Source organism: Rattus norvegicus, chromosome 18 (genome assembly GCF_021556685.1).
Source record: "Rattus norvegicus strain SHRSP/BbbUtx chromosome 18, alternate assembly SHRSP_T2T, whole genome shotgun sequence".
NCBI classification, from domain to species: domain Eukaryota; kingdom Metazoa; phylum Chordata; class Mammalia; order Rodentia; family Muridae; genus Rattus; species Rattus norvegicus.
Genome location: NC_141551.1, coordinates 84,733,618 through 84,760,581, shown reverse-complemented (window position 1 = coordinate 84,760,581; position 26,964 = coordinate 84,733,618). Strand labels below are relative to the sequence as shown.

The 26,964-nt window shown below is 35.0% G+C and overlaps 1 protein-coding gene across 2 annotated transcripts in view; it reads left to right on the top strand.

The window, feature by feature from the left end:
• The window catches only part of Dok6 (docking protein 6), a 452,112-nt gene that overhangs the window by 252,047 nt on the left and 173,101 nt on the right, over nucleotides 1-26,964 (top strand). For both annotated transcript variants that reach the window (NM_001191943.1, XM_087593279.1), the window contains exons 4-5: nucleotides 1,734-1,853; nucleotides 23,430-23,619. In NM_001191943.1, coding sequence (NP_001178872.1) covers nucleotides 1,734-1,853; nucleotides 23,430-23,619 — 310 coding nt within the window. The remainder of the gene's footprint in view (nucleotides 1-1,733; nucleotides 1,854-23,429; nucleotides 23,620-26,964) is intronic.

Sequence of the window (26,964 nt, the reverse complement as noted above, 5' to 3'; positions counted from 1 at the left end):
TTTCAGAAAATATCTATCAATCCTTCACAATTTTGAGGTCATGGTCACCTCAGTGGTGAGAATGCTGGGTAGTTGTTTGTTTTATGATGCTAACTAAATATTAGAGGCCAGGGGCCTCTGGCTGACTGGAAGCAAGGCCATTTAATTCCTCAAGCCCCATCTCTAGACAAACTACTTCCTGTAACAGGATCACATATTCTAAAGCAGTGGTTCTCAACCTTCCTGATACTGTGACCCCTTAATGTAGTTTCTTGTATCATGATCCCTAATCATAAAATTATGTTTGCTACATAATAACTGTAATTTTGCTACTGTTATGAATCATAATGTAAATATCTGATATGAAGAAGGTCTTAGGTGACCCCTGTGAAAGGATAGTTTAATCCCAAAAGTTTGCATATCCTCCCCAAATAGTGCCACTGCCTAAGGACTAAGTGTTCAAATATATGAGCTCATCGAACACATTTTACATAGAAATCAAGATAAGAGCATGGCACCTGCCCACTCTTTTTAGTAAAGGAAAACCAATACATACAAGATCAATCCTTTTCTATGGCAGATTCATGATCCATTGCAATTCCTTTTGAATGGGGGATTTGACCTTCAGGCCACACACTTCAGAAGCAAATCAGCCAAAGAGCTGCATGCTTCATATAGTTTTTCTTTAAACCATTCACATGTATATTTCCATATTTTAAAATTACTACTTGAAGAAATTTATGTCAAAAACTCATTCTACAATAGTCTAGAATGAGTATCATTATGACTAATACATAAAACTGCCTGTAATGTAGTGTCAAAATGTGAATTAGAGGCCAGAGAAATGGCTCACTCAGTGGTCAAGCATATGTGCTGCTTTTCTCAGAGGACTTTAGTTCAGTTCTTTTTTTCCAGTTTTTTTAAAATCATTATTTACTTAAAGTCAGCCAAGAGAAGCATGTTCCTAATTTTCTTTATATAGTTTTTTCCAAACTTGATATTTTTATTGGATTTTTTATTTACATTTTATTTACATTTCAGAAACCTGCTATCCCACCTTGCCTCCCCCTGCTTCTATAAGGGTGCTCCCCCACCCACCCACGTGCTCCTCTCTCATTTCCCTGTCCTGACATTCCCCTACACTGGGGCATCGCACTTTGACAGGACCAAGAACTCTTCTTACCACTGATGCCTGACAAGGCCATCCTTTGCTACATATGCTACATATGGAGCCATAGGTCCATCCCAGTATACTCTTGGGTTGGTGGCTTAGTCCCTGGGAACTCGAGGGAGGGGGGACTGGTTGGTTGATATTGTTGCTCTTCTTATGGGGTTGCAAACTCTTCAGCTACTTTAGTCCTTTCTCTAATTCCTCCACTGGGGACCATATTCTCAGTTCAATGTTTGGCTGCAAGTTCAGTTCTTAGCATACACTTTAGGCAATCTACAACCAGCTACAACTCCAGCACCTCGGAATCTGATGTCTTCTTCTGGCTTCTATTGGGGGGTACACATACACACACACACATACACACACACACATACACACACACACACACACACACACACACACAAACATACACAAACACTTGACAAATAAAAATGAAAACAAAATAATGAGAAGCAACTATGAGAATTTTTTCCTGCTTCAATATAGCTTTCTTTGTCCAGTCCTTACCAGCTTCTCGGAGCAAAGTTCAGGAAGCATTCACCTACTATATTACCCCTATCCTAATATGTGTGCTTATTTGCAGAGCTGGAGGCTGAGGAATGGTGCAAACATCTTTGCATGGAATGCCTGGGGACAAGGCTGAATGACATCAGCCTAGGGGAGCCTGACCTGCTGGCAGCTGGTGTGCAGCGGGAACAGAATGGTGAGTACCTACTCTTCTATTTTGTCAGGTGGGCTGACATTGGAGAAGAAAATTCATGTTTAGGGGAGTTCTTTTCTTTAAGTTTGTGGCCCCTGGTCATGAATGAACTCCCATGAAAGCAACACATCCAAGAGCATATGAACAGAACAAATTAAAAATAATAGACTGAATAATAAATGGGGACACAAAGTTTGGTGTTTATGAAAGCAAGGTGAAGAGTTGCAGGAGGGGAGTAAATATAATCAAAAAGCAATATATGGAATTCTCTAAGAATTAATAAAAAGTTGGAAAAAGATAGAAAACTTTTTAATACATTATTTAGAAATATTTGGTGGTGAGGTAGCATCTTTAGAAAGTTCTAAGGTTCAACACACATCCCTGGTTTCTTTTTAGTGACAAAGCCACATGTCTAAAAACTTATGAAGTCTTTATGTTTTGTGCATATGGCTTTAGAATGAATAATATTATTTTATCTTCTTTGATGTTTGATAGAGATTACAGTTTATATTAACACATTTGGTTTATCTGGATATTAAATCTGTAGAGTATTTGGCTAGTATTTCTCTTGCTGAGAAGGTGGCTTTTGTGTTTACCTGCTACAGTATTTAAATTCATAGTTATGTCGCTATCGCATGATATCTAGAGTTTCATAGACTTGGTCAGTAATGTTAATGAAGCCAGATTCATCTAGCAATATATTGTTCAATGTGTTGTTTTTAGGCTATATTTGTAACAATTTTTAATGCATCATCAACCCCTTTTATCTAACTGAAAAATTATCATTACAAGCAACAAATATAGTATCATGAAAGTAGAAACATTTCGGTGGTACTCAATCAGTATTATTGGATAAACTTGATGCTCCTTTTTAACAAGAATTTGAGGAGTTACAGGTTAACATAAATTAGTAGCACAGGTAAAAGCATGTAGCAATCTTGTTGTTACAGAGAGCAATGTTGTTAACAAGCATCATTATCTGACAGTCTATTAAAAGACTGTTTTCTTTGCTGCTAAAATGAGAAACTAAATCATTTCTTGCTGACTGATCAAAAATATATATACATATGCATCTAGATATTTATGTCAAAGGCTGCCTCATTTTTACAGTTTTTTTAACAAAGAATTTCAGAAAATCTTTTGTAAGTTTTTATGTTCTCAGTTCACTCCCACACTCACTCAGATTTCCATTTCTCTGATTGTTTCTGGGAGCTGTTGTAAGTACAGAACAGCCATAACTGTGTTGTGTAATATACACTACTCATTCAAGTCTAAGATGTTAAAACTATGAGTGGTAAGATGTCAAGAGCATAAGGAAATAGGGAAAATATATAAATAAAGCTTGGGGATAGAAATACCTACCATGATGTGTATCTATTATAAACTATGTGGCTTCACATCAAATAAGTGTAATTGCATATGGGTTCCATCCAAATGGATAATGTAATCCTTCGGCGCACTACAATTCTGTTTCAGTTTGAAGATTCTCTGGATTTTTCTGTAATGTGAAAGAAAAAATTCAATTTGGACTCCAGAATTTCCAAGCATTAAATTATATACAAGAGCATTATAATAAATACATATTTTTTCTCTTTAAAAGAAATACAAATAAAGCAAAAACAATTCAACTATAAACTTTATAACGGACTTGAAATTATAATGCCACTATAGCTAAGAAGACCTGCCTGAGAATAAGTTTTGATAATATTAAACATGGAATTTGTATATGTAATTTTAAATAGTTTAATTATCTATTTCACAATCTATAATGATTATTGAACTGGAGAATGTGATTATACGTTCATTTAAATGACAGAATATGCATGTTGCCTTTTCTATTGGCTTTCTATTACTGTGATAAAACACTGTGTAAAAAACTGGCTAAATTTGAGTTGATGAGAAACAATAGATGTATCAACCTGCAAGTGGAAAGACCATAATGCCTCAACCCTATGCAGAGATCTACAAGCAACTAAGGAATACTGATAATGAAAGAAATAGTCTTCTCCAGGGAAGAGTGCAACAATTGCTCATTCACTATCAAATGGTTTACCCATTAAAAACAGACAAATAAGTAGTGTTGTACAGAATGAGGTGTGTGTGTGTGTGTGTGTGTGTGTGTGTGTGTGTTTGATTTGAGAGATTCTCCGAGATAAATAACAGAAAGCTACAAATGTTATACTGAAAACTAAAGTGAGTTTTTAACTAGCTTGGATACTTACTCTTAGGATTTGTGGTGGTCTTGAAGGAAACACATATTCTATAGACAGTATACTCTCTTATTTTCCTTAAAATATGATTAAGAAATATATGTACACACATTAATAATAAACTTATCATATATATGATCATATTTTTAACATATATATTCATGCTACAACAATTAAAGAAAAAGAAAACGTCTTGAATTTGTTAGAGAGCAAGGGATGTGGAAAGATATGGAGGGAGGAAAGGAAATTATAGTAAAAATTTTTACAAATGTAACAAAATGTCAATATTATCTAGGCAATTCTTTAATTGATATTTTCTCTTCCAAAATGGGTGAGTTGTCTTACATTGACATCTGAAGCTAAATCTAGCATCACCCTACAAAACAATATTAGTTTGTCACACATTCTGGATGTACACATGCATGCAATCTTATTGAGATACTTTAGTATTTATCAATAAAAAGAAAATTTGTGGGTTGGAGTATTTTCTTTCCCTACAAATCATCTTTCCCTTGACTACTAAGCCCTCCAGAATAGCTATTGTTCAAGGTACTAAGAGTCTGCATTCCTTTATCTTTTATTCCTTTTAGTGATTAAGAAAAGCAAAAATATTTGAAAATCTCTATTCATTCTCCTACAGGAAGACAATAAAATAATACAACTCAACACAATAAGATCACAGACTATACTGTGACTAGATAATTACTAATAAGACTAGAAACCATGAAACTTGAATATATCCCTCAATTTTCTCACTTCCTTGTCAGTAACTCGCTGCTGTGTAAATGATAATGATTAGAGAGTTTCATGAGATAAAAACTAGAAGTCTAGACATTTTTATGGTCAAGTTGACATTAAGGTGAGTTTCTATCTAGCATGAATCCTCTCCTATGAGTTTGATGGTGGACTTGAAGGAAATATCTATTCCATAGATGTATACTGAGTTATTTTATTGAAAAATTATGAAGTGGATATTTAATGTTTAGTTTGATAATTAATCTTTACAATTTACATATTTAAAGAGGCTTTTCCTTTAATTTACTCTTAATCACTGTAATTGTTCTTAAGCATAAAAGACTTTCAAAATAAGTGGAATCATTAATTTATTTCCTCCTTGAAGTCATTCAATTTTTGAGGTTTTTCTTATCATAAAAGTATTCTCACACAAGATGATTTGAATATTGTTTTCCTCACCTTCAATTCCTCCATTCTATATCCACCAAACTTAATGTTTCTTCTCTTGAAAAATCAAACAAAAGTTAGAAAACACACAAGCACACACACACATACACACACACACACACTTCACATAGACACAAAATATACAAGCAAAAGACCAATATGAGAAAGAAATCCAATACAGTACAAACTGTATGTCTATAAACTTACAAATGAAATTGTTAATGTTGGCCATCTCCTATTGTATATCATGAAGTTTGTAGCTGGGTTAATAATGATTACCTTTTCCCCGTGGTAGTCTACAGAGTGCCTTCCAGGAACATGAATGCTAGTCAGTAGGGGTTTAGCTACTAGTTAGACACAAGTTCAAGTTCTCTGTGTTCAATGAAATAAATGTGTTTTTTCAGCAATAAGACCTTGCCATCAATTTGTGAAGAGTTGTTGGGAACAACTTCTGCTGTTTGGGAGTTTCAATTGTGGCCTGTTGGTCAATGTGAAATTATTAATTTTTATTTATTCAAATAAATCATTTAGGAAAGATTTGCCATTATAGATTTAGTACTTTTCACCCTTAACTTATTTTTATATCAGATTATAAATCATTTTATTTTTCTAAGTATAATTGTGTTTAATATTCAATAGCAAACTTAGGTTTACATGGAACTTTTCATCCTGAGATATAAGGACTATAGATTTACAAACTCCATAACAAATTATTGTAATGTAGTTTGTGTTGATCACAATCGAGGAAAGTCAAACTGTTTGGTTTTGACTGCATCTTATTTTGCCTTCAGAATTGCTATTTCTTCTCCATTATTGTCAACTCTTCATACAATTTGGGGTGCTTTTAAGCTCGCTAAGAATAGATATTTATACAAATGATTTTGAAGGTGAAAGATAAATGTGGGTGCTGAGATAAGAGTGGTTGTAGGTTTTTTTTTTTACTGTGATCATCTTTGTTTCATACTGTCAACTACTTCCACATTGAGTCAGAGTACTTTATAACTAATAAGAAATATTAAACAAATACACCCCGCACCTCTCCATCTCTGTCTCTTTCTGTCTAGGTCTCTGTGTTCCTCTTCCACACAAACCTATCCCAAGACCTCCAACAATGTTGCTGAGAAAGCATGATAAGTGTACATGTCTAGATTTCAATTTTTCAAATTTCCTAGTCTCCAGATCATAAGTACTATTTCAGGTAGCCATAGAAAATTAAGGAATTAAAAAAAGTGTTCTAGAATAATGGCATATATATATGTCTAGATATATATATGAAATCGTATGAATCTGTTGTACAATAGTTTCCTCTGAGATCAAAACACTCCCTCCTCCAGGGAAGCTCCTTAAACAGAAAGGTAAACAATTAAAGTAGTTTCAAAAAGTCCCTGAAACTAAACAGATTCATTAGTACTCTCCATGCTAGAGTAAGTAATAAAAGCTGGGCGTCCCCTCAAATAGTGAAGTCAGCTTCAAAGAAGATTCCCAGACAAGTCCAGTAGAATGGAAGAGTTTTAGATCAAGTGAGTCATTTGAAAAAATACTCTCCAACTTGTTGATCTGTGTGCAAGTTGTACAGTATGTTTCAGGTTCCCAGATTTTGAGAGCTGTCACTTGTAGTGGGGTGGGCTTTGATGATACAGTTGTCTTAGAGCCATTTCTGTTCCTGTAAGTAACCCTTTACCCACATTTCTCTAAGTAGCCATGTTAAATCTCACTGGTTAACCAAGTTGAAATTTTGTGGTGTCCATACTTTGATCTGTCATGGGATCCCCAAGAAAAGTTTTGTCGGACAACAAAATCATACTCTCTAGTGAATAGCATGCTCAAGCATTAATTTAAGATTGGTAAAATTAAAGACAACTCCCACTTACACATAACACTAAAATGATGAACTATAAAAATAAATCAGCCAAAATCCAACAAAAATCAAATTTATAAATGCCAAAATCACCACAATATTTTTAGGTAAAGTAAATAAAAAAAGAAAGCCACCGATGGAAGAAATTAATGCTTTGCTAAAGTTGGCTTCTGTCAATTCACAAGAGCCTACTATTATAGGAAAAATATCCCAAGTGCTAAAAACCAGGTGTTGCTTGCTTCTAAACGATGAGTAGTTAGAACATGGTAGAAGTGAATGTTCTGACTTGACAGAAATATTCCATGTCCCAGTATTCTAAAAAACAAAAGATGTAAACATTGCATTATATGTCAAAATATGGGATAATCTTCCCAAAATCAAGAATTCACTATTAATAATAATGGCATTAAAATTACTTCCTAATTTTTAATAAATGACAAAAAATATTTAATAAAAATATGAGCTATATTTATCATATTATAATAAAAGGTCCTCATGTGCAGAACACCCAAATCAACAACACAATTAAAAGAAAAAAATATATATTTGGATTCGCAATGCTACTACAAGCAATTCTTGAAAGTTTGTGACAGTCCAATGATTCAGATTTTGGTGTTCAATAAATAAAGTAATCAAGGATGTTTAAAACTATCTATAATATATACACAAATATAAAGCAAATCTTATCAGTGAAACTAAGTAAGTTATTTATCAAAAAATTGAGCTAAAAGTAGCATAATTGCATGCTAATTATAAATTAGAAAACATTGGCTTAACCAGCATTTTTTAAATGGATAATCACCAAATATTAGTATATTTATAAAATAAAACATTATATTTATTAGAGGCTTTATTCCCAGGGAATAAGTAATAGCATATGAAAAGACATACACTATAATAAGTGTGAAAATGTTAAATATTTTATGTGAAAAATAATTTTAATTTATATTACTATGTATACATATTAATGCGCATCATTGCTGCTAGAAGTGCAAACTGCAAACTTGTACAACCACTTTAGAAATTATTTTGGCATGTCTCAGAAAACAGGGAATATATCTACTTCGTTTCCAAACTATATCACTCCTGGACCATATACCCAAAAGATGCTCCATCACTCCACAAGGACCCTTGCTCATCTATGTTTATAGCAGATCTAGTCTTAATACCCCAAAATGGGAAACATCCTAGATGTCCCTCAACTAAAAAATAAATTTAAAAATGTGGTTCATTTGCACAGTGGAATACTACTCAGCTATTACAACATTCACTCTAAATGGAGATTAATTACCTCTGCAAGAAATAACAATAATTAATTATATTTTTAAATTATTTTCAGTTATTGAATAAACTTGATTTACTTTGAAAATTCTGTCATCAGTCAGGTTTTGCAAAATTTGGAAATGACTGGGGCATTAGAAATCATCAAGAATTTTAAGTGCTAGTTAATTAAAGAAATACAGGTATTTGAGTGCTCCCCAGTAGCCTGTGGATTGAGAAGATAGTAACAGGAAATGCAATTTATAACCACATTGTAATAAAACATTTTGATAAACTGCTAGTTTAAGTAGGGATGAAATCATATTTTCCAAAAAGATCTATAAATTTTCACAAGTGTAAGTCATGTTTTGTTTTACTGCTAATTATTTAAAGATGTATCTGGATATATATTTGACTTCCTCCTGTGTCTCAGTCTCTTATGGTCCTGAATTAAGGGGTTACCATTGCAATATCACTGTCATGTAGAAATTTTAAAAAAGATTTATGTAAAATAGAATAGGTTAGCACTGTCTTCTCTTCTGTGTAAAATGAGGTTACCTTTAATTCTTTATCAATTCATGTAAATTAAGTTAGATTGTATCGCAAAACAGAGTGAACCCACATTCCACCCCAGGTAGATATGAGTACTAAATCTAAAGTGTTTGCTCATTTCTTCACATGGATTCATGTTGCTTACTCCTCCCTCAGTGCTTCATGCTACACCTGTGTTTGATCCTTTGCCTGGATAGTATCGACTAAATTCTTTCCTTTTTTCGTTCTTTCTTTTGTTCATTCATTCATTCATTCTTACTTTCTTTCTTCCTTTCCTTCTTTCCTTGTATTCTTACAAAAATATCATGTTTACAAATGGTATCTCACAATTCTGAAATTACAACTATAGAATAGGATTTTGGAGCTCAGAGATCCAACAGCCAAAGAGCTGTGTATAATGGGCAAAACGCAGTTAAACCATGATGGGGAATTATTACACACAATTCTTTGGAGAGTAGAGAATGTTAGCACTTGTTTAGAGCTAAAGTGTTTTTTTGTTTTCCTCATGACAGGTCTAAGTGTGGGGATAAGAAGAACTAGTTACTTATGCTAGTCAAATACACAGATTGCTGATCAGTCAGTGGACCATAGTTCCACACTGATTGCTTCAATCATGCATGGATTTTCTTGAAAAAACAATCAGATACCTATGTTTAGCCCCTTTGACTTATCTTGACATGACCCACACCACAACACTTGCCTAGCTATGCCAAATGTCTTTTGCAGAAAGAGAATGGAAGTCTAGAGCCAAAAGGAACAATTCCTGGACCTGTATGGGAATGAGACTCTTTCATGAAAGTGCACAGCCCTGAAATGGTCTGGATGTTGTAATAGTTTTCTGAAATGCTCTCCACTCTCTGTACCCTCCAAAACACAGTCAATTACTGAATTGTTCATTGAATACAACATTACAGAAGCAAACTTCCAATATTAGCATCTAATTTGCAAGGTTTCCCCATTTTTTCTATTCCCTTTCCTAAGACACTTAGCACCAAAGGGATTATGCTGGATCAAATGAGAATAACTACTTTGTGTGTTCCAAGGCACTGACTTCCCATGACAGAAGGGAGAATGAGATGCTAAATCCAGATCACAGGGCTGAGTCACTTCTGGCATGAAGACGTATCTATCCTCATGGATGCCACTGAACTAAGCACTGAGCATGTGCTGAGGTAATGTCAGGAACAAGAAGAGGATAATAAAGTGATATTATGGAGCAAGGAAAGGAGAAAAACAAACTATGTTTTTTCTAAAACACATCTTGCCAAATCTCCATCTGTTTTGAACTAATTACAGGAATAAATTTAGCTTATATATTCTCTTTTATAAATAATCTTAGCCAATTCTTTAAAAACATTTTAGTACAGCTGTACATAGGGCAAATTTTACTTCATAAAATCGTAAGTTAATAGAAAAACATGTAAAATTCAAAAACATCAACATTTATGACTGCATAGTCATAGCCATTTCATAACTAGTTTTATATATAAATGCACATAATTTTTAGTTTTATTTATTAATAAAATGTATATTTGTTAGAAATAAATAAGGGTTCTACTTTTTGATGTGGACACAATGAAACTGAAATTGAGACTGATAGGCAGAATGGAAATTATAGATAAAACTTGAAAATTACTCAAAATCTAAGATCTAAAGAATGACTTATTTTATGAGACTTATATTTCTGAGCACTATTTAAATAAGAGGAAGAGATATGCCACTATAAGGAATTCCATTTGGAAATTATTGTTAAATTTAATCAAATACTGTGGAAGGTGGGATGAGTTTTATTACATGAGCCTCTCTTGGCTTCTAGATTTGTAGGTTATTTAATGCTATATTTGATCATATCCAGATTCACCACATCCGAAGAACAGGGAGCAATGAGATAAAGTAGAGAAAAATTACCAGCAATCAGCTAATGAAAAGAATAATTTTGACAAAAAATAATGTATTAGCATCCAACAAACGTTTCTCAAACTTATTCTAACAAAGCTAAACTAATGGTAGCACCATGATCTCACAAAAGCACTTGATTTAGCAACATGCTAAGTGCATGAATTTTAGATAAAAACTTCAAAGAATCCTTCTGAAAATACTATTTATTACAAAACAAATTTGGCAACTGGATGTGGCTATTTTTCTGTCTGTTTTCTCTCTGTGCTTTGTATCTCCAGAAAAATTGGAATTATTGTGGTACCATAGGAAGGGGAAGATGTGCAAAGAAGAACTGTAGTATCTTTGGACATAGTCTCAAACTGCCTTTTAAATTTGCATGTCTCTACCTATAGTCTAGCTCTCAAAATGCATCAAAATTTTTTTCTTTGTTCAGTAGATGATGGTTAATATAGAGACTCCAGGCTGACTACAAAACTGACTGCGTTGTACATTGCCGCAAATGGAACATCAGTATCACCCCCCCCCCTCCCAGAAAGGCTTAGAGATTCTATGAGCTAGATATTCAGAATGACTGAAGCCAAACACCATCTTTGGGATAAGAGAGACCACTTCACTTTTAGGCCCACATAAACTGAACTGTCTGTACGAGAAATGTGTAAGATCAGAACAAGTAACATTTTAGGATGAAGGAAGAAAAAGTTCATGAACCCCATAATAGAAAAGCTTCTGTGGAAGGGAATCAGTTTCCTTAAAGCTGTGACTCATGGTAATCAACACTCTGGTATACGGCTCCACATGCAGAAGTATATAAACAACAGAAATTGTAATAAGGGGTTATAGGAACTTGGAGTGGATCTCAGAGGACCCGCAAAGGGAAGATGTTGGAATGAAAAATAAAAAAGTGTAAAATTCTCAAAAATAAGTATTAATTAAAAGTAAAGAAAAGAGGTGTATGGAAATTTGCTATTTGCCATGGTATATTTCTATCTATTAGGATGATCAATAATAATAAAAGCAGTATTATTTAAAAGGACTAAGTAATTTCGCTCCATTTTGCTTATTTAATTCTACTCACTAGATGATATCTCTGACTAATTGCTTCTGCAGCTGTAAGCTCTACTTCTCTAAATACCCAATACTTAAAAAAATAAGTATACACTGGTTAGTCTATATACTAGTTAGATCCATTCGAAGCCCCACCAGATAAGTTGAGGAAGACTTCATCCCTTCTGTGAACCAATGACCCATTCTGTTACATAGTCTGACTGGGATCCTTCATGCAGATCATGTTTCTTGACCACGACTACCATCATCTGACCAAAACCATTCAAATCCATTTTATAATACCTACTGGATGATTACTAAGGTTGTAACCTTATAGCCATGAATAAAGACATGTTTAGGCATGGTTTAGTTTTGTGTTTGTTTGCTTTTTTTGTTGCTCATTTGACCTCTTGTTTTTATTCTTGTGTGAAATGCTCTAGAAAATATACTTGAAGATTCCATTACACATCTTTGTTACACAAACTAGTTTAAATCAAAACTCAGTTTTGTTTCTTATTTGGACATTTCAAATAAAGTTACGTGTTCTTGTACACCAGCTAGTCTACAACTCTGAACTACATCAAGATGTAGATTTATGGATGATAGATTGGAGAGTTTCCTTTCCTTTTCTTGGGTAGTTTATGTATTTACATTTCAAATTTTATCCCCTTTCCTGGTTGCCCTATCTCTCATTCCCCTCCCCCTGTTTCTATGAGGATGCTACCCCTTCTACCCACTCCTACCTCAACACCCTGGCATTACCCTTCATAGGGAAAATGCCTTCACAGGACCAAGACCTCCTTCTATTGCTGCCAGACAATGCCATCCTCTGCTACATATGCAGCTGGAGCCATGGGTGCACCGTTGTGTACTCTTTAGTTGGTGGATTAGTCCCTGGGAAATCTGGGGCATCTGGTTGGTTGATGTGGTTCTTCCTATAGGGGGATTTTCTTTATTTTTAATTGGATAATTTTTATTTACATTTCAAATGTTATCCCCTTTCACTGACCAACCACCAACCCCTTCTTGCCTCACTGCCCTGATATTCCCCTGCACAGGGGGTCCAGCCTTGTCAGGACCAAGAGCTACTCCTCCCAGTAGTGCCCAACAAAGCCATCCTTTGCTACATATGCAGCTGGAGTCATGGGTCTGTCCATGTATACTCTTTGGATGGTGGCGTAGTCCCTAGGAGCTCTGATTGGTTGGTATTGTTGTCCTTACTAGGTTGTGAACCCGCTCAGCAACTTCAGTCCTTTCTCTAACTCCTCCAATGGACACCATTCTCAGTACAATGGTTGGCTGCAAGCATTAGACTCTGTATTTGTCATGCTCTGGCAGAGCCACTCAGGAGACAACTATATTAGGCTCCTGTCACCATGCATTTTGGCATCAGCAATAGTGTCTGGGTTTGGTGGCTGTATGTATCTGCCCCAAGGTGGCAGGCTCTGAAAGGCCATTACTCAAAATCTGCTTGAAACTTTGTCTCTATATCTTCTCCTATGAATATTTTTGTTCTCCCTTCTAAGAAGGACTAAAGCATCTGCACTTTGGTCATCCTTCTTGAGTTTCATGTAGTCTGTGGATGGTATGTTGGGGAATTGAAGCTTTGTGGCTAATATTCACTTACCAGTGAATCCATACCATTTGTGGTTTTTGTGCTTGGGTTACCTCACTCAGTATGACATTTTCTAGTTCTGTCCATTTGCCTATGAATTTCATGAAGTCATTGTTTTTAATAGCTGCGCAGTACTCCATTGTGTAGATGTACCACTTTTTCTGTGACCATTCCTCTGTTGAATTGCATCTGGGTTATTTGAACTTTCTGGATATTATAAATAAGGCTTCTATGAACATTGTGAGAGCACCGAATCCTAACCACTAGACCACCAGGGAGCCTCTATGAACATTGTGGAGCATGTGTCTTTATTATATGGTGGAGCATCATTTGGGTGTGTGCACAGGAGTAGTATAGCTGGTTCCTCAGGTAATATGTCTAATTTTCTGAGGAAACTCCAGACTAAATTGTAGAGTGGTTGTACGAGCTTGCAATCTAACCACCAGTGGAGGAGTGTTCCTCTTTCTTCACATCCCTTGCCAGCATCTGTTGTCATCTGAGTTTTTGACCGTAGCCATTCTCACTGGTGAGAGGTGGAATCTCAGGGTTGTTTTGATTTGCATTTCTCTAATGATTAATGATATTGAACATTTCTTTAGGTACTTTTAAACCATTCGATATTCCTCAGCTTAGAATTCTGTTTAGCTCTGCACTCCATTTTTAATAGGGTTATTTGATTCTCTGGTGTCTAACTTTTGAGTTCTGTGTATATATTAGATATTAGTCCTCTATCAGATGCAGAATTGATAAAGATCTTTTCCCAATCTGTTGGGTGCCATTTTGTCCTAATGAAAGTGTCCTTTGCCTTACAGAAGCTTGGCAGTTTTATGAGATCCCATTTGTCAATTCTTGATCTTAGAACATAAGCTATTTGTGTTCTCTTCAGGAAATTTTTCCCAGCGCCCATGTGTTCGAGGCTCTTCCCTACTTTTTCTTCTATTAGTTTGAGTGTATCTGGTTTGATGTGGAGGTCCTTGATCCACTTGGACTTTAGCTTTGTACAGGGCTATAAAAATGGATTGATTTGCATTCTTCTACATGCTGACCTCCAGTTGAACCAGCACCATTTGTTGAAAATGTTACCTTTTTTTCTACTGGATGGTTTTAGCTCCATTGTCAAAGATCTAGTGACCATAGGTGTGTGGGTTCACTCTGGATCTTCAACTCTATTCCATTGATCTACCCGCCTGTCTCTGTACCAATATCATAGAGTATTTATCACTATTGCTCTGTAATACTGCTTGAGGTTAGGGATGGTGATTCCCTCAGAAGTTCTTTTATTGTCGAGGATAGTTTTCACTATCCTGGGATTTTGTTATTCCAAATGAATTTGCAAATTGCTCTTTTGAACAATATGAAGAATTGAGTTGGAATTTTGGTGGGATTGCATTGATTCTGTAGATTGCTTTTGACAAAATGGCCATTTTTACTATATTAATCCTGCCAATCCATGAGCATAGACGATCTTTCCATCTGCTTAGGTCTTTTCAATTTCTTTCTTCAGGGACTCGAAGTTCTTGTTGTACACATCTTTCACTTGCTTGGTTAGCATCACATTGAGGTATTTTATATTATTTGTGACTATTGTGATGATTGTTTTTTCCATAATTTCTTTTTTTTCTTTCTTTCCATAATTCCTCTTTTAAGCCTGTTTATCTTTTAAGTAGAATAAGGCTACTGGTATGTTTGAGTTAATTTTATATCCAGCTACTTTCCTGAATTTGTTTATCAGGCTTAGTAGTTCTATGGTGGAACTTTTGTGGTCACTTAAATATACTATCATATCATCTGCAAATAGTGATATTTTTCCTTCTTCCTTTCCAATTATCATCCCTTTCACCTCCTTTTATTGTCTGATTGCTCTGCTTAGGACTTTGAACACTATTGAATAGGTAGGGAGAGAGTGGGTAGCCTTGTCTAGTCCCTGATTTTAGTGGGATTGCTTCAAGTTTCCTTTCATTTAGTTTGAAGTTGTCTACTGGTTTGCTGTATATTCCTTTTACTTTGTTTAGGTATGGGCCTTGAATTCCTGATCTTTGCAAAACTTTTAACATGAAACTGTGCTGAATTTTGTCAAATGCTTTCTCAATATACAATGAGATGATCATGAGTTTTGTTTTGTTTTTTTAGTTTGTTTATATAGTAGATTATGTTGATGGATTTCATATATTGAACCATCACTGCAACCCTGGGATAAAACCTATGTGATCATGATAGATGATCATTTTGATGTGTTCTTGGATTCAGTTTGCTAGAATTTTATTAATTATTTTTGCAGGGATATTCATAAAGGAAATTGGTCTGAGGTTCTCTTTCTTTGTTGGGTGTTTGTGTGGTTTAGGTATATGTGTAATTTTGTCCTCATTAAAAAATGGGTGGTGTTTCTTCTGTTTCTATTTTGTGGAATAATTTTGACATTATTGGTCTTCTATGAAGGTCTAATGGAATTCTGCACTAAACCCATCTGGTATTGGGCTTTTATTGTTTTGGAGACTATTAATAACTGCTTCTATTTTTTTTAAGAGTTATAGGACTGTTTAGACGGTTTATCTGACCCTGATTTAACTTTAGTAGCTGGTATCTGTCTCAAAAATTGTTCATTTCATCCCGATTTTCCAATGTTGTTGTGTATAGGCTTTTGCAGTAGGATCTGATGATTTTTTGGATTTCTTCAATTTTCTTATTGTGTCTCCATTTTCATTTTTGATTTTGCTAATTTGGATACTGTCTGGTTAGTTTGGCTAATGGTTTATCTATCATGGTGATTTTTCTCAACGAACCAGCTCCTGGTTTTGTTTATTTTTGTATAGTCCTTTTTCTTTCTACTTGGTTGATTTCAGCACTGAGTTTGATTATTTCCTGCCATCTACTCCTCTTTGGTGTAATGGCTTCTTTTTGTTCTAAAGCTTTTATGTGTGCTGTCAAGCTGCAAGTGTATGATCCCTCCAGTTTCTTTGGGGGCACTCAGAGCTATGAGTTTTCCTCTTAGCACTGCTTTCATTGTGTCCCACGAAGTTTCGGCTTGTTGTGCTTTCATTTTCATTAAATTTTAAAAGTCTTTAATTTCTTTATTTCTTCCTTGACAAATTTATCATTGAGTAGAGTGTTGTTTTTACCTCCATGTGTATGCAGGCTTTCTGTCATTTTTGTTGTTATTGAAAACCAGTCTTAATCCATAGTGATCTGATAGGATTATATCAATCTTTTTGTATCTGTTGAGAGCTTTTTTGTAATGAATATATGGTCAATGTTGGAGGAGGTTCCATGAGGTGCTGAGAAGAATACTCTTTTCTTTTAGGATGAAATGTTATACACACACAAACACACACACACACACATACACACACACACACACACACACACACACACACACCTGTTAAATCCATTTTGTTCTTTACTTCTGTTACTTTCTTTCTGTCTCTGTTTAGTTTCTGTTTCCATGATCTATATGTCCATTGCTGAGAGTGTGGTGTTAAATTCTCCCTCTATTATTGTGTGAAGTGTAATGTGTTCTTTGACTGTTAGTAAGGTTTCTTTTATGGTTGTAGGTTCCCTTGTATTTGGAGCATAGATATTCAGGATAAGAGGCCATCTTGGTTGATTTCCTTTGATGAATATAAAGTGTCCTTTTTTATCGTTTTGGATAACTTTTGGTTGAAAGTCAATTTTATTTAATATTAGAATGGCTACTCCGTCTTGTTTCTTTGGACCATTTGCTTAGAAATTGTTTTTCAGCCTTTTACTTTGAGGTAGTGTCTTTTTTTGTCACTGAGGTGTGTTTTCTGTAGGAAGTAAAATGTTGGGTCCTCTTTACGTCTCCAGTCCATTAATCTATGTCTTTTTATTGAGGATTCAAGTTCATTGATGCTAAGAGATATTAAGAAATAGTGTTTCCTGTTATTTTTGTTGTTAAAGGTGGAATTGGGTTTGTGTGGCTCTTTTCTTTTGGGTTTGTTGCAAGATTACTTTCTTGCTTTTTCTAGGGTGTGGTTTCCCTCCTTGTGTTGGAGTTTTTCATCTATTATCTTTTGTAGGGTTAGATTTGTGGGAAAATATTATATAAATTTGGTTTTGTCATGGAATATCTTGGTTTCTCTATCTATGTTAATTGAAAATTTTGCTGGATATTGTATCCTGGGCTGGAGTTTGTGTTCTCTTAGGGTATGTATGACATCTGCCCAGGATCTTCTGGCTTCCATAGTCTCTGTGAGAAGTCTGGCGTAATTCTGATAGGTCTGCCTTTATATGTTACTTGACCTTTTCCCCTTACTGCTTCTAATATTCTTCCTCCCTTCTTTCCTTCCTTCCTTCCTTCCTTCCTTCCTTCCTTCCTTCCTTTCTCTCTTTAATTTAAGAATCTTCACTCTCTTCTATACCTATTATCCTTAGGTTTGATCTTCTCATTGTGTCCCGGATTTCCTGGATGTTTTGGGTTAGGAGGTTTTTGTGTTTTTCATTTTCTTTGATTGTTGTGTCAATGTTTTCTATGGTATCTTCTGTCCCTGAGATTCTCTCTTCCATCTCTTGAATTCTGTTGGTGATGCTTGCATCTATGACTCCAGATCTCTTTCCTAGGTGTTTTATCTCCAGGGTTATCTCCTTTGCGATTTCTGTATTGTTTCTATTTTCATTTGTAGATCCTGTACGGTTTTTTCAATTTCTTCACCTGTTTGGTTGTGTTTTCCTGTAACTTTTTAAGGGATTTTTGTGTTTTCTCCTTAAGGGCTTCTACTTGTTTACCTGTGTTGTCTTGTATTTTTTAGGGGAGTTCTTATGTCCTTAAAGTACTCCAGCATTGTCATAAGATGTGATTTTAGATCTACATCTTACTTTTCCAGAGTGTTTGAATATCCGGTGTTTGCTTTGTTGGGAGAACTGGGCTCTGATGTTGCCCAGTAGTCTTGGTTTCTGTTGCTTAACTTCCTATGCTTGCCTCTTGCCATCTGGTTGTCTCTGGTGTTAGCTTGTCTTGCTGTCTTTGAGAATGGCTTGACCCTCCTTTATACCTCTGTGTTAGCACTTTTGGAGACCAGCTTTCTCCCAGCAGAACTGAGTACTGAGAGCTGTGTCACAGTGTCTGCTCAGGGTGCAGGTAGTGGTCTTACCTCTGCTCTCAGGTTTGTCAGCACTCCTAGAGACTGGCTTTCAGCTCTTGGTGCAGGCAGAGGCGGGGAGGATCCTCTCTCTCTGACTATTCCTTGGTTCCTGTGTCCAGAGAGCTCCAGGCAGGTTCCTCTTGGTCCAGGAATGTGAGCAGAAGTGGTAGTCTCCCCTGTGCTCTCAGGAATGTCTGTACTTCTGAGAGTCCAGCGCTCTCCTCCAAGGGATTTGTGTATAGAGAGCTGTGGGTCCGGGTCAGCTCTGGGCACTGGCCAGAATTTTCTTAAATTCTATACTTTCGAGAAAACATTTAATTTAATAATCATTTACATAACATAAAAATCCTTTCTCCATACTTTCATCAGCATTGACAATATGTGTAGAATTATATTTATTTATCATATTGTTATCAGTGAGAATGATAATTGCTTTTAATTTTAATTTATTTGCTACTTAGAAATGGATTATTTTGTCTTTGTTGATAGTATTTTTATTATTGTGATCACATTTAAATAGGAATTCATACATCTACAAATGATAAACTTTCATATAACTTTTTTCCTTTGATATCATTTACATTGTTTTAGTTAGCCTCCGAAATTGTTCCTTTCAAGTGAGTCACAAGATATTTGAGTTGAGGACAATCTGAAAACATTAGAGCTTGATTTTACAGGAAGTATGCTAGTTTGTTCTACTAGAAAGTGGCTTCACTTTTTGTAAGCATTGTTTTCTCTAATATTATTTCTTTCTTGGCCATATTATAAGATGAATTTTACAAAATCAACAATATAACAAATCAGGAATTCAAAGTGAAAGCCTCCTCATCTCCTGGGATGAGTAAATACTCAGATCTACCTAGCATTGATGTCAAGGTTGCATGAAGCCTATATTCTGTTTAAATTCACCTCACAAACAATTTTGATGAACATCAGATCTAAAGATCATAAAAATTAAACATTGGTTCTTTAAATTTAAAAGTAACATTCTTGAACAATGTTTCGAAATAATGCCCTTATGTATTCATTCCACCTTCCTAAGAAACTGTTGGTAAATACACTTGTTTGGGTGAATGATGTCATTGTCCTTAGCAATGCAGATGAATTGCTTCTACTCCAGAAAATAGCATTTCACCCAGACATGGGCAAGAAAATTTAAACTTGTGGGCCATACAGAAAAAGAAGACATGGATGTAGGATGGGGAATTGTTGAGAAGAAGGCTCCAAGCAGAGAGTGAGATCAGATGAGAGGGACAGAGGTAAAAAGAACTAAAATTCATTATGTAGACATTTAATATTGGCAAACAAAAAATTTAAAAATAGGACATTAAAAAATGTGTGGAGACGCTCATTGAAATGATCCATATTAAAATAACCTTTCAACAAAAATCTTCACAATTTTTAATAGTAATTAGCACCACTTTAATTAAAAGTGAAATTCCTAAAAATCAGTCACTAGTAGATAATGGGCTTTGATTTCTAAACCATAACAACAACAACAACAAAAAAAGTTAACTTTAGCCATATGATTAAAAAGTGCCAGAGGCAAGAAAGGAAAAAGGCAGGAACAAGAGAGAGAAATGGAAGGTCATGAGTAATACCATCTGCTTTGCCTTGCCTAGAGTTGACCATGGGAGATTGCCTTTGAGATAAGTTATTCAGTCGCATTTTGTGTGTTTGTGTAAAAATTGGCTCCATGGTTTTAATACTTAAATTTTTTGTCATGTAACTCTTTTTAAATTAATATATTTATAATTCTGTATCTCCAAAGACCTGTAAAAAGTTGATACTCATTCCATATGTATAAAGTTTAATCACCTATATTTGGTCAGATGAATATTTCTGTAAAAATGCAATGACATTCTTTTATTGTTCACTGGTAAAGTCATTTTTAATGTGTCCTAATTTTTAGATAGCAAACTCTGGATTATTAACAGTCTAAAGATCCCTAAGTAGTGGTATTGTTTAATTCTGTCTGCTTGTTTCAGTAAATTGGAGAACGTTTGTATATTAGCATCCTGATATTGATTCTTTTGCTATTTTCAGATTGAAATTAATGGAAAGGAAAAGTAGAGAGGAATATTTTATTTTTCACTTTTAGGGCAGCATTTCTTTATGCACAAAGATGCCACTGAAATGTGGTGTGAACCACAGACACAAATGATAAACTTCATGAAAAGGAACTTGGCTAAGGAAGTATGTTCAACCTCTGTCTAGATTTCTGAGTCATTGTCATTGTGTTCAAGTATCATTTACATAAAACTATTACATAAATCTGCATCTTCATTTTCTATTGATTGATTTACTATTTACAATCCACTGGAAGGAGAAGTATGGTGGGTCTTTGACTGATGTAATACTAAATGTTGTTGTTTTTAATGGCTGCATGTAAGATTAATATATATAATGTATGGAATGCATACATATTTTGACATTTTTCAATGTAGATAACTAATGGGGCAGTGTTCTTTCATTTTCAGCACTGATTTTCATTGGTATTTCCTTAGAAACAAATATGAAATCCATACACATATTGGTTCCAGGAGTCGATGACCAAAGTTAAAACATTACCTTTTATTTTAAAAAATGTACAACTGGGTAAAAATGTGAGTTACCTGGCTAGCAAGGTTCAACCCTTCATGCTTCAGTTAATCTAACCCACTTAGTATCTAAATACATTTCATTGCTTCACAAAATCCTTGCCTGGTATAATGACTTCCATAAAAAGATTCTTATTATCTAAACAATTCGTATGCACACTGTAGACATTCAGTCCTGGGTATATACCCAAAAGATGCTCCAACATACAACAAAGAAACATGCTCCATTATGTTCATAGCAGTCTTATTTATAATAGCCAGAAGCTGGAAAGATCCCAGATGCCCTTCAACAGAGGAATGTGGTACAGAAAATGTGGTACATCTCCACAATGGAATACTACTCAGCTATCAAAAACAATGACTTTATGAAATTCATAGGCAAATGGGTAGAACTAGAAAACATCATTCTGAGTGAGGTAACCCAATCACAGAAAAACATACATGGTATGCACTCATTGATAAGTGGATATTAGCCCAAATGCTCAAATTACCCAAGATGCACAGACCACATGAAACTCAAGAAGGATGATCAAAATGCAAATGCTTCACTCCTTCTTTAAAAGGTGAACACGAATACCCTTGGGGTGGAATAGGGAGGCAAAGTTTAGAGCAGAGACTGAAGCAACAGCCATTCAGAGCCTGCCCCACATGTGACCCATATATATACAGCCACCAAAACTAGATGAGATGGATGAAGCAAAGAAGTGCATGCTGACAGGAACCGGATATAGATCTCTCCTGAGAGACACAGCCAGAACATGTCAAATACAGAGGTGAATGCCAGCAGCAAACCACTGAACTGAGAATCGTACCCCTGTTGGAGGAATTAGAGAAAAGACTGAAAGTGCTGAAGGGGCTTGCACTCCATAAGAACAGCAATGCCAACCAACCAGAGCTTCCAGGGACTAAACCACTACCCAAAGACTATATACGTGGACTGACCCTGGGCTCCAACTGCATAGGTAGCAGTGAATAGCCTTGTTGGGACACCAGAGAAAGGGGAAGCCCTTGGTCCTGCCTAGGGTGGACCCACAGTGTAGGAGATTGTGGGGGAATAGTAATGGGGAGTGGATGGGGAGGGGAACACCCATATAAAGGGGAGGGGAGGGGCTAGGGGACTGATGGACAGGAAACTGGGAAAGGAATAGCATTTGAAATGCAAATAAGAACGACCTAATTTAATAAAAATGGAAGAAGAAAAAAAAAGAAAAAGAACATGAAGGTATGATAGATAGCAACGTATTCCAGAATAAATCTTCTAAGTGCAGCTGCCTGAGTGTATCTTTCAAAAAAAATTAATTCAATCACACCACCTCTTCAGCACTCTCTACAATTAAGTTTATAGCATTCAGAGGCCTCTCTTCCAGTAATTCTTAACTTCTTAATATGATGTTATTTTTTCATAATTCCTCCTTTTTCACATCCTCTATTCATTACTTATTTACTTCGTTCATACATCTTGACAGAAAGTTATTTATTTCTTACTATAAATCATGGAAATGGTGCTAGGAAACACACTTACTTTATACAGCGCTTTATAGGTTCTTTACTTCCTGGAACTTACAATTCCTTTTTTTCTGAACTAAAGTGCATTCAATGCATTTAAATGGGAATCAAGGGCTGCAGAACTTTGCAATAGCCTTGGAGATGCACAGAAAATTACAAAACAAGGTTTAGAATTACTGCATAAAAATAGGATTTCATCTGTAAAATATATTGGAATGAACAAAATTATGCATCTTCAGTTTGTTTATCAAGGTCATTTCTTAAATTTTGTAGAAGGTAGTAATGAACATCTACAATTACCATAAACAGAGTCTGACTAGTATTACAATGTTTTTTTATGTACAACGAATTGTTTTGCAGTGTTTCATTGATTAAGGAGTCACTCTGATTGTACATTAAATACCTCAGGTCACAAAATGTCTGATTCAGTATTTCTTAAATCAATAAATTTTTTGTAAACAGTGTGGTTATGATAATCAACTAACTGTGTGAAGAAGCAAAGTAAGTAGCTTTTGGAAAGAGATTCTACTTAGCGTTTAACCCTAATTTTTCAATTTAATTATTTTGCAATCCTTACTATAGAGCATGTATACAGTACAGTTTTGTTCAATGAGAATGAATAAATAAGTGATAACAGTTTAGTGAACTTTTTATATACATTTTCAAAAAGAGTTAGTTATTTGAAATATACAGCAATGGTACCAAGGTCTATGAGAACACTTCATTGATTTTTCTCCATACTTTTTGTTTCTTTTAGAACGATTCAATGTTTATCTTATGCCTACACCCAACCTTGATATTTATGGTGAATGCACAATGCAGATCACTCATGAGAATATCTATCTCTGGGATATCCACAATGCCAAGGTCAAGCTGGTGATGTGGCCTCTTAGCTCACTGAGGAGATATGGTCGGGATTCAACTTGGTTCACCTTCGAGTCAGGAAGGTAAGTTCCAATTCATGACAAAAGTGCAACAGACATTTAAAAGTGTCCTGTGAATGAAATTATGGCTGCCATTGCCACATATAAGCATTAAGGTATAAAAGGTCAAAGTTAGAATGTATCATTCTCTTGTTTCTTATTAATGACTTTAAAAAGTCATTAATGATAATGTTAATTACTCTAGTCAAAAGAATTCCAGCCTCACACATGTATACTAAACTATTTTAATAATGTAAGATATTGAAGTACTATAATACTAATTTTGACATGTTTCACACAGTAATATCCCTATACTACAAAATTTGTCCTTAATTGCATTATTTTTGTGAGTTTATTAAAAGCAAATGGTATAAAAATGCTGTTTTTGCTGTTTTAAGATTATTTATGTTTTACATTTTAGATTTCAGATGAGTTATAAAACTTTATAAAAATTTCTCCCAGGATATGCTGGTAACATTAGTGATTAAGTTAAATTTATACAATGGAATACTACTCAGCTATTAGAAACAACTTAAGATTCTAAATGACTGACAATATTTTAGTATAGCCAAAATTATCATAAAACAAAAAGGTTGACTTTTTATCATAGCATATGTCTGATGCCCATGAAAAACTGAAATAAATGGATTGTTCACAATTACAATTCATATACGTGGAATTATACATGATACAAATTAACATTTTTAATCCTCATACCTCCTTAGGAAAATATAAACCTAATCTGAGACTTAAATTTAGGAACATTTTTCCATGTCAGGAAATCTCATACATATGTGATTGCCCTAGTCAGTGAGCTATATCTTCAGCCTTGATTTATGATTTCTATGAAACAGAATGATGGTTAATGCATCAGTCTTACCAGGAAAAAATTGATTTAGTGTACTGTTCAAATGAATTCATAGTCTTAAACAAAAATTTTGACTGAAGTTCTAATGTATGTGAAGCAGGAACTTTATTTGAGGGGGGAATTTTTTAATTTATGAGCAAATATTCCTGAGCCACAGTAATTTTCCTAGAACAAAGTAATTTTACAGCAAGGAAATATTACACATTACCATGTTGATTTCTCTGAAGAGTCTTGAATCTTGCATTTACTTAGTAACTCTGAATTCATTCAACTATGTATTCCTCTCTGCCTAGAAACTCAGAGTACAATAATGATCACAATCTTCATAATAGTTGAAAATAGAAATTTCAACACAAACAATGCTTTTAGAGATGTACACTGTTTTGAAATTACAACATTATATAGATGATAATCTTTTTAGATAGTCACTCATCAAAAGTAAGTATTGCTTGGTTTCTTGGTGTTTGACTTAAGTTCTTTATATATTTTGGATATCAATCCTCTGTCATATGTAGGGTTGGTGAATACCTTTTCCCATTCTGTAGTTGTTTTGTTCTATTGATGGCTTTGCCTTACAGAAGCTTTTCAATTTCACGAGGTCCCATTTAGCTGTTGGTCTTAGTACCTGAGCTGTTGATACTCTATTTTGTCTCCTATACCAATGCATTCCAGGTTATTTTCAACTTTCTCTTCTATGAGATTTCACAAAGCCAATTTCATGTTAAGGTTTTTGATACACTTGGACTTAAATTTTGTGCAGGATGATAAAAATAGATCTATATGCATTTTCTACTTGTGAACACCCAGTTAGTCAAGCACAATTGGTTGAGTATGCTTTTTTCCTATTATATGGTTTTGGATTCTTTGTCAAGTGTCTGTAGGTGTGTGGATTTGTTTCTGGATCATTGATTTGATTCTGTCAATCAATCTATCTGTATTTATGCCAATACCATGCGACATTTATTACTATTTCTCTGTAGTACAGCTTGATATCGGGGATGATAATACCCCTAGAAGTTCTTTAATTGTACAGGATTACTTTAGCTACCCTGGGTTTTTGTTCTTCCATACAATGTTGAGTAATGTTCTTTCAAGATCTGTAAAGAATCGTGTTGAAGTTTTGATAGAAGCTGCATTGAATAAAAGTATAGTGCACTGAACTAAATAAACATTCTCTACAAGGAAATCTCTTCTGTCTGGGAATCACTTAAAGAAATGTTCAAACTCCTTAGTTACCAGGGAAATGCAAATCAAAATGACTATGAGATTCCAGTATACACCTTTCAGAATGCCTAAATAAAAAACTCAAACTACATCTCATCCTGGCTAGGATGTGGAGCAAGGAGAACACTCCCCCACTGCTGCTGGAATGCCTTATACAAGTACTTTGAAAATACATCTGGTTGTTTCTCAGAAAATTGGCAATAGTTCTACCTCAAGACTCAGCTATGCCATTTCTGTGTATATACCCAAAAGATGCACAATCATACCACAAGAAAATTTGCTCAACTATGTTCATAGCAGCTTTATTTATAACTGCAAGAAACTGGGAATAACCTAGATGTTACTCAACCAAAGAATCCAAAAAATGGATTTACGCAATGGAATGCTACTCAGTTATTACAAAGAATGACATCATAAAATTTGAAGACAACTAGATGGAACTAGAAAGTTTCATGAGTGAGGTAACCCAGACCCAGAAAGGCCGACATGCTATGTACCTATTTATCAGTGGATATTATCTGTAAATAACCATGCTGCCATCGAAAGACCCAAATAAGCTAAGTAACAAAGAATACCACAGAGTCATCAAGTAGAAGAAACAAAATAGATTCTGCAAGTGACAGAGGAAAGGAACAGGGTTGGAGAGAGTGTAGAAGGGGAACAGGAGAGATTGGGTGTGGGAGGGTGGAGAGAGAGAGAGAACAGAAAGAGAGAACTGAGATTGGTTGGGGTGGAGGTCATTGCTAGAATGAACTAGAAACCTAGGACAAGGGAAACTCCCAGGAACCTATGAGGGTAACCCAAGCTAAGACTCCTAGAAATAGAGGATGAGGAACCTGAAATGGCCACCTCCTGCAACCAGGCAAGACAAACAATGGAGTGATGGTGAAACCAACCTAGCCACAAAACCTTCAACCCATAATTTGTCTTGCTTACAATATGATCAGGGATAAAGATGAAGCAGAAATTGAGAGAATGGCCAACAAATAAACTGGCATAACTTGAGACACACACCGTGAGAGAGCCAGCATTAATTATCATATTATTATTATCACATTATTAATGATAGTCTGCTATACTTGCAGACAAGAATCTAGCATAACTATCCTGGAAGGGCTCCACCCAGCAGCTGATAGAAATAAAATCGAAGACCCATAGCCAAACTTTAGGTGAGGCTACGGAAATCTTGTAGAAGAAGGGGAGTTTTGATTGAAGGAGCCAGAGGGGTCAAAGACACCACAAGAAAACTTACAAAATCAACTAAACTGGACACATAG